Genomic DNA, 9110 nt, shown 5'->3' on the forward strand with positions numbered 1-9110 from the left:
CCGGGCCGGGCAGGAGCGTCCCCTCCGCCCAGCAACGACCCGGGTGCGGGCGCTGCCCCTTGCGGGAAGCGGCCTGTCCTGCGGTGCCTGTCCCTGTGGGTGCCCGCGGCTCGGGCGAGGCGCCGCCTGCCGCGCTGAGGCGTGTTGGCGTGGGGATGCCGGGGCAATCTCCAGCCCCGAGGCAGCAGCTGCGGAGCCCCCGTGCTCCGGGCTCCTGCCTTGGGGCGCTCCGCCGGGGCATTCGCCCGCGCGGCTCGAGCTTCCCTGGAGGGCGACGGGCTGGGCAGCCCCCGGGGAGCGGAGTCGTGCCTCGCTTGCTCTTTGCTCTGGTACTCTGGGAAGGAAACTCCAAAAGGTCATTGGAGAAAACGGAGCTGCGCCGCGAGCACAGTCGTCCCCAGCGCAGCACATGCGAGGGCAGAGCCGGGGTGGGCGGCTGCCAGTCCCTCGCTTTTCAGATGAGGGAAGGGCCTCCAACTCTTGCCTGTTTTTGAGCCATGTTAAGTAGGACCCATCTGCACCCTGCCAATACCAGTACCTGCTAAACTGCACCGTTGCTTCACCCTGAGGTACAAGATAGCACCTGGCACTAGGTTTTTCACGTACCCTTGGTTAAACCCACTTGTCACACCCTTCTCCCTGTAATTGCTGACAGTCCCTACAGTAGCCAGCCACTAGCACACCCCATACCACATAAGCCAACTTTTTTGGCAGGCATGCCACAAATTAGCCCCATGTGCTGCTCCAATCCCCTTCTGTGCCTGATCTGCTGCTCTGCCTTCTGCTTCCTGCCTTGTGCTCCCTGTTCCTGTGAGACCCTGACTCCATGCTGTACACAACGATTAGGGAGACAGGGTGGATCCAGTTGCTCAGAGAGCAAGCAGGGAGCAAACACCAACACACATTGCACGACAACAGCTTTATTCACAATGGAGGCAGCTTTGGGTGAGCTGCCAAAAAATAGCAGGGAGCTGTAGTGAACATTCGTTCTTTTCACATTTATACACCTTGGTTTATACTCATTAACATTTACTCCACCTTTCCCTCTCCTTTGTTCTACCTGTATCTCCTCCTCTCTCAAGCTCTACCGCTGTTTACTGTTTATTTCATTAGCATAAGATTGCCTATGCATTTCATTCATTTACATACCTTTTTGCTATGAGTGCATGCATAAGACCATGAACTCAGCTTCTCTCAGTCCATTGCTGTTTCTTGCGGCCTCCTTCATCTCCAAGGTCTTGCATTGGCTTTATCTCCTGACAATAGCTGGTAGGCCGCATCTTGTTTCCTCTTACACCATGAACTCACAATACTATGACATTGTTAGAAAACTGCTTGCCTAAGTGTCTTGAGTGTTACTTTTAATATAAAGCTGCCTTGTGGTCTGCAGCTTTGCTGAGACACAGAAAAAAGCCTTTATTCAGCTGCAAATCCAGCACTCCCCAAGATCCAAACAGTGTCACCCTAACTTAGTGTCACCTCTGCAGCTCTGCCTTCTGCTTCCTGCGCTACCTGCCCTTGTGCTGCCTATCCCCACCCTGATGCATGCTCTGCATAGAGGCTGTCCATGCCACATAAGACACACCTACCACAAACTGGCCACCCCAACCATACAATGGAGTGGTGAAAGGATGCATGTTGGGTCACTCGTATGCATACACCCCTTTCCTTTGATCACACACAGAGGTTAAGGGGAGAAGGTCCCCCCCCGCCATCCCAACCCAGAAGACAGTTTTCCCATCGCACTCCACATTATAATTACAGCATTGCCAAAGCAGTTACAATTAACACACTGAATACTGCTGGAGTGCATGCAAGTCATTTCCAGTGCACATTGCCCACCCCAAGGTGCAGTTAGAGTTGTGTTGGCATGTACTTCAGATTGATATTATTTTATTTTCAGAAGTCGGAGTCTGTGTTCTGGAGAGATAGGACAGGGATTCCCAACCTTTTTATGCTAAGGACCGGCAAACCCCAGACCAGAAGTGGCTCAGTATAAAAAAGGGTTGGCTACCTGTCTGCAGTATGCTGGTCATTTCCAGTCTGCAGTTTGCCGGTCCGTGGTCACTTCTGGTCTGGCAGACAACCCTCCTGCAGACCAGCAGCCAACCCTTAACGGTCTGGCACCGGCCCACAGCCCATGGTGTTGGGGACCCCTGAGATAGGGCTAAGTAATCCAGTGATATCTCCTCCTTCACTGAGGGCTAAGCTACCACATTTAAATTCCATTTACCACAGGGTAAGGTTGTTTACATCCGCCATTATTGCAGAACAGCTTATGTGCATGAAAGCCCTGCTCCCTCTTACCTCAAAGTTCTTTGTATGTCCATCCCATAAGACTCTGATGTTACTTTGAAAATTCTTCCCAGAGTCTTAGAGTCCATATTACTGTATGTAGTGTAAAGATGTGGTATTGATTATAGCCATTTGTTTCCAAAGGTTTCTGAAAGTTCTGGCTGTTGAAGAAGCAGGATGACCCAGAAGGAGAAACCGTTGCTTATTTATGATACAGACTATCCTGATGTGGTTGTAGATGTAGGAAAAGTAACTCTGGGTGAGAAAAGAAAAAAAATGGCAGGTGATCATATAAGGGCACAAAACAGTGTCCTTATCCCAGCAGTGTGTGCACTATTAAATTCTGGAGGTGGTGTGATAACACTAGAGATTGAAAATGAGGATTACAACTACAAAAATTATGGCATTGGACTGGATATGGAGACCTCTTTTAGGAACCGTGTTATTAATTCTTCAGATTTGACAAAGTATTTTAACTATATACAGCAAAACAGCAAATTTCTGATTTTTAAATCTTGGAGCAGAGAGAAATTGTCATCTGGCCCAGCTCTCTTGAAGCAACATATTTGCTCCCTAAATTCTGGATTGTGTCAAAAAACTCTCACCTCTGTTGCTAGCCTGAAACCAGATGAAGCTTTTGAATTTCTTGAGGAGAGGAAAGCTGATTCTAGGCAAAGATACGAAGAAGAGACAGGTCCAACAGCCAAGACAGCCCGATAGAGCAGCACTCAAGCAACACTGGAACCTAATGTGCAGGAGAAAAATGACATACTTGAAGCTACTGCTAATTTTTTTTGAGAGACGAACTGCTGCATAGAGACCTTGCCATTCACTGAGCCTATGCATGTTGTATTTAAAGGCTTTGCGACAGAATATTTTGAAATATGTTAAAAGCACTCTTCCAAATTATGTACCTGCATTTGCAAACACACAAGGCTATTTAATTATTGGAGTGGATGATAAGAGGACAGTGGTTGGATGTCAAGAGGATGTGAATGTTGACAGGTTACATATGGAAGTAATTCATGGCATTGAGAATTTGCCTATCTATTATTTCTGCAAAGCAGGGGGAAAAGTGAAATATGAAATCAAAATCTTGGATGTATATGATGCATCTAGAAAAAAATATGGTTATGTTTCTGCTGTGAAAAATGAGCTGTTTTGTTGTGTCGTGTTTTCATGCAACCCTGATTCATGGATTGTGAAGGGCCAGTTTGTCAAGAGACTGACAGTCATGGAATGGACAGATGTGATGGTGGCTGCTGACCCAGGTCTTATGAAAGAAGAAAAGTCTCACAGCTAATTCCTCCTGATCTTTGGTTTTTGTGCTTCTAGGGTGGTGATCTGCCTTCCAGATGTCTGTTGTTGAAACGATAATATAAAGAGCTCTAAAAAAAAACAAACAAACTCTGCCTTCATCCTGCCCAGGACATGTGCAGGGCTTTACATGTATGAAGCACTGACAAACATTGTGGGTGAGGTCTGATTAAGAACCTGAATTAAATAGAAAGAAAAAAAAAAAAAAAAGGAGTAGCCACATAAAAAGGCCAAGCTGTATGAACGGCACTAGGGACCTGGCTTGTGGATTTAGGAGAATACAGTGGTATGGGCCCCACAGGATTTCAACTCAGGTACAAGTAAACAGGAAGACAAACAACTTCCAGGCATGATGAGTCTGACTTTATGTCTTTCCAAGTAGTAGGATTTTCTTTCTACAACCCAACCTGTGGGACGTTTTCAAGTAATCTATGATCCAGATGCCATTGGAATCAATGGGGAATCTTCCTACTGATTTTAGTTCAGGCACTAAGGGCATTTTTACACGTGCTCTGGAAGACATGGGAGGGTGCTTTAGTTAGCAAGCTGTGCTAATTAAAAGCGCCCAAGCGTCACGTGTATCAGTATTTCCACACTAAAAAATGGTGGCAGGGCCCTTTGAACTAAAGCTCATTGAACGAGCTTTAGTTCAAAGTGCCCCGCTGCCATTTTTCAGCACGGAGATGCTGATACGCATGATGCTAGAGTCTGCTGGAGCTCATTAATTTCCATGCTCTGGCAGACTCCATTAATGTCTCGATTAATCGAGTCTCCTCCAATGCGTTGGAGCAGGCTCTCTGCACATGTATAGGAACCGTAAGAGAGGAGGCACACAAAGGCCTTGAGATGTATTTACAGTCAAGTGAAGAGGACTACATCCAAGGCTGGATTCAGAATGTCTCATTATACATATAAGAGATGCTTTGCCCACCTACATCCCAAGCAGTGATTCAAAGTCACCTTGTGCCAGCATGCACTCCTTATGTGCTTATATGCCTTATACATTTCCATTTTGGAGGGCAAAGTTCCCAAAGTGTCTTTACTCAGGCCAATGAGCCTGCTGAGACCTGACCTGAAGCAGACACTTGCAAGCCTCACTTCCACTTAAGATTTTTCTAGCACTTGCAGGAGGTGTATGAACTCTGCCTGCAGCATCAGAGAGGCCCCAGAAGTTAGAGTTATAAAAAACCTACATCTAAAATCAACTACAAGGTATTCAGTTCAGTTCTAAAATCAACCTCACTGCATTCTAACTACCAGGTTACAGGTGGTGCCCAATACCCTAGTATTTACCTAAGAAGTCAGGACCTGAGTTCTAGGCCTTCTTTACCCCTAGAGGATTTGAATCCAGTTCCCTAGAGAATGCCCTCACCACTGGACTACAGAATAGGATAGATCACTGTTTCTCAACCTGGGTCACAAAAATATATGAAAGGGTCACAAACAAACTTTAAAAATGGATCTCTTTTCAAGGAGAAAAGTGTGGGAAACCATGGGTTTCCTTGCAGGCTGGCAGAGTTCCAGCCTATGAGGGGCTGTTTGGGGCCTCCAATGCCCCTGTAACAGGTCTCCCTTCCCAGCGCCATCTTCTTGGTCATCCACGCTTTACGTGGGGCGCCCTTCGAATTCTTCTGTCCCGCCCTAATCTCGTCTGCCATGTCTTGATGGAAATTATTATGTGAGCGGGAGACTGCCTATTCTATTGGGTATGTTGGGGTCTCTCTTAGGAGGGCCTGACCCCTTTTTTCTCTGGCTAGGCCTTCCCATCCAAACCCACCAAACAGGGTTTGACTCCAAGGCTCTAGCTTCTCTTTCTAGTGTCTAGAGGCTCGTGGCCCGCTTTTCTACTCCTTTCTGGAGCATGGCACTCCCTGGCTCAGAGGCACGGGCACCAGCCCCACAGCAAGGGGGTTGCAAGTCCAAAACCAGGGTGTGACCCCACCAGTCCAAACAAAAACACAAAAAAACCAAAATATATACACCTGCACCTCTAGGTGCACCAGGCCTCCCTGGCTTTTTTAAGATCGTCCCAAACTGCCCCCTTCCTGGCACTCAAGCTCTCTACTGCCCTGTCTCACTCTGCACCTCACTGACACTGGGGTCTGTGCCCTAAAAAAGCTGCGCCCCCACTGGCACCGGGTCTGTGCCCTAAAAAAGCTGCGCCCCCACTGGCACCGGGTCTGTGCCCTAAAAAAAGGTGCGCCTCCCACTGGCACCGGGTCTGTGCCCTAAAAAAAGGTGCGCCCCCACTGGCACCGGGGTTCCCATTCTGAAGTGTGTCCCCAAAAATGAGGCCTCCTCCATCCCCTAATAGCCTCACCCAAACCTCCAGTTAAACAGCAAACAAGACACAAGCCCCTGGGCTATAACATAAATTCACGCCTCTTGGCTAAAACATCATTCAAGCCACCCCAAGGGTGCTCTATCTCTCACCAGTATCAGGAGCCTCTCATGCAGTCAGGCCTCTCCCCTTTGCTTGTGCAGGCAGAGCTCCTTTCCCCTTGGCTGCCAGGAGGGAACTGCTCACCTGGCCTCAGCCCTGGGGTTTAAATGTGAGCCAGGCCCTGTCCCTTCCAGTCAGCTGACCGCTGGCAGGTGTGGGTCACTAGCTCCCTCTGGTTGCACCTAGGTAGTTATCCCTGCTCTACAAGTAGCAGGCACCTTACTGCCCTGCTACAGCCCCACACACCCACCCATTGCCCCACACACTGTGGACTGGCAGCAGAGGGCAGTGGGTTAGGGGGAGGGGCACTGGGTCAGGACAGGCCATCAGTGTTTACAAATGGGTCCTGATACAAAAAAGGTTGAGAACCCCTGGGATAGATGAAGCTGGACTAATAGGCAGCCAAGAATCCTGGGGCCAAAAAAATAAGCAAAAGGGAGCCTGCCTGTGTAGCCTAGTGGTTACAGTATTCCCTTGGGAGGAGTGACCCTTGGCTCTTGTTGCCAGAGACAGGATTCTTATCTGAAATATTCAGGACTAGGTATTTGGGCATTTGACCTTCCAGTGGTGATTGGACTGGGGCAATGAGAAGTGAGTCTTAACATGAATTTTAATTGTTTTTATAGATCTTTCCAAATTGGCTACAGACTTCATGACTCAGCTAAGTGTGTCAGGTGCACCTCCGCTGGCCAAACCAATTTATTCAAAGCAAGGCCTCAGCTGTTTGGAAGATCTGCAAAATCATCTTTTTGCAGGTACAGTGGAGTGAGCATGTTTCAAAAGTTTTTGGAAATTAAGAGAGGCTGGATGATTGGGAAGGGAAGGGGAGAAGAGACTACTACTATGTATTCCAATCACAAACTGTCAGCTTTAACCCTGAGGCTGTAAATCAGGGGTGGGCAAAATATGGCCCATGGGCTGGATTCAGCCCACCAAGGGATTTTATCCTGGCCCACAGTGGATCCCTCAGCCCTGCCTAGCCCAGGAGCAGGGGGCAGTCCCAGCTGTGGCACATGTGGCCAGTCACACCACACCCTGAGCTCGCAGAAGGGCTGGAGCGGTGCAGCAGTTCGACTTCACTTTCTGGCAGCCCCTGCAGCAGTGGCTCCTTCCAGCAGCCACTGCGAGTATTGTCACCACTGCTGGACTTGGCCCCACTGTCCAGGCACCCTGGCCCGTCCACCCCACGCCCTCTGTCAGGGGTGCCAGATGGAGTGGCAAGTCACATGATGAAACCATTTGCAACCGACTGGGGCATAACCATCACCCATTCTAGCCCCGGGTACCCACAGTCCAATGGCCAGGCTGACCGCACAGTTCAGACCATCAAATCAACGCTTAAGAAGACATTGCAGGATGGCTCTGATCTACATCTGGCTTTACTCAATCTGAGCAAAATGCCAATTTCCGGTCTTGAGTAAGCTCCAGCGCAGCTTCTGATGGGGAGACTTTTGCGCAGTCCCCTCCCTGCTACAACGGCGGTGCTGACTCCTAGACAACCGCCAATCACCTCCCACAACTTGTGGGACCTTCAAAGGCACCGGAAGGAGTGCTACGACCGCACGGCTGCACTCCTGCCACCTCTATGACACGGGGAGAAAGTACACATGCAAACAAGTGCAGGTTGGACACCAGCGTCTGTCATAGCAAAAAGGGATGAACCGCGCAACAACCCCCAGCGATAATGTCTACAGGAGGAACAGAAGTCACTTAAGAAAGGATTGCTCGTCAGTCCCAGCAGCACATGGTAGTGTACCTCAAGAAACGGCAGCAGAGCAAACTTCAGAAGACGAACCATACTACCATGAGCAAAAGTTTCATCACATTGAAGAGAACCCACCAGTCCCCACAGAGGAACCTGATGCCACCACGCCAACTAAGAGTGGACGTGTGGTGAGATTGCCTGTGAAGTACAGGGACCATAATGGGATGGCCGTAAGAGCTAGAGCCCACTGGTGAGCCAAGTGCTAGCAACCTCTGGCTCCACAATCCTGAAACGTTCCCAGTTCAAGTAGCGCCTGCTGAACATCCAAGTGGTTAAGAAGGAGCTCCCCAAGTAAAGAACAGGGATGTGGTATATGGAAGGTCCCTTGAAGGGGCCAGCAGTGGGACCACCCATTCTCTCCCCGTGATGCCCTGCAGGCACGGTTTGTGCTGGTGGGTAGTTGTAGTTCTCCCTGCAAGCTGTGAGCTTCTGAGTTCCTGAATCCTGTTCCTAATAAAGATCAAGCTGTTTGACACCCTGCTGGTCTCAGCTGAATGGTGACTCGTGGACAGGACCCCAAAGGCATGGAGCTCTGAGTGAGTGCCCCATCCTTGGGACCCAATACCATAGAACAAGCACTATCGTTCAGCCCATCCCTGGCACTTGGGCTCATGTGAGGAGCCCACAAGTGTCCTGTTGGCAATTCGCTTGTGCCAAAACTATGAGCATGCCCGTCCCTGCTCCCCCTTCCCCATGTGGGGTGACATGGCCCAGGGAGTGTCCCCGTGAGCTGCACGTATTAATCCCACCCCCTTGCTGGGGGCGGGGGTTTGTGCGGGGGCAAGAGGATCATCAGAAAAGTCCACTCCTAGTGACTGCACCGTGCTGGGGAGCTGAACTGTATCTGAGCAGGGGCAACAGGAAACCACCACGGGGGATCATGTCGGGGGACTCCTGTAACAGTCTAAGGAATGGGAGCTTTTTGTCTCCGACAGAAGCAGGGGTGGAGGGTTCAGAGGCCTTTGTAACTCTGGATTTGCAGGTGGGGCAGGGTGCATGTGTTTGTGTGTGTACCTGGGTGTCACTGCTGTGTGTGTGTGCACGCCAGTGTCACAGGGTAGGGCGGGGCGGTGTGCACGCATGTATGGCTCTATACGTGTCTCTGCTATGTGCAGCACAGGACACTCCCTACATGCTGCACTGGGACCAGGCCCAGCAGCGCTGGGCAGGGGAGGCTGCCTTGCAGGTAGGTGCCTGCTGAGCCTTGCTCCGGCCGGCCTGTACTTCCCGGGATCCTGTCGTCCCGCCTGGCACGCAAAGGGGCTGAGGTAGAGCGGGGCTCTGTGTGCC

General features: G+C 50.1%; 2 protein-coding genes across 2 annotated transcripts in view; one reads left to right on the forward strand and one right to left on the reverse strand.

Moving 5' to 3' along the window:
- Positions 1–1171, reverse strand: part of LOC109293520 (general transcription factor II-I repeat domain-containing protein 2A-like) — a 6194-nt gene extending 5023 nt beyond the window's left edge. Inside the window, exon 1 of the mRNA XM_019511522.1 lies at positions 1150–1171. The gene's annotated coding sequence lies outside the window, so the exon portion shown is untranslated. The remainder of the gene's footprint in view (positions 1–1149) is intronic.
- A 1855-nt stretch (positions 1172–3026) lies between these two features.
- On the forward strand, positions 3027–6979 carry LOC109293523 (schlafen family member 11-like). Its single transcript, XM_019511528.1, is given in 3 exon segments — positions 3027–3176; positions 3178–3566; positions 6682–6979. Coding segments are annotated over 3 exon segments (573 nt in total). The 5' UTR covers positions 3027–3135; the 3' UTR covers positions 6825–6979.
- Positions 6980–9110: the final 2131 nt, after the last annotated feature.

Source organism: Gavialis gangeticus, unplaced genomic scaffold, assembly GCF_001723915.1.
Source record: "Gavialis gangeticus isolate Ggan-Ray unplaced genomic scaffold, GavGan_comp1, whole genome shotgun sequence".
Lineage (NCBI taxonomy): Eukaryota > Metazoa > Chordata > Crocodylia > Gavialidae > Gavialis > Gavialis gangeticus.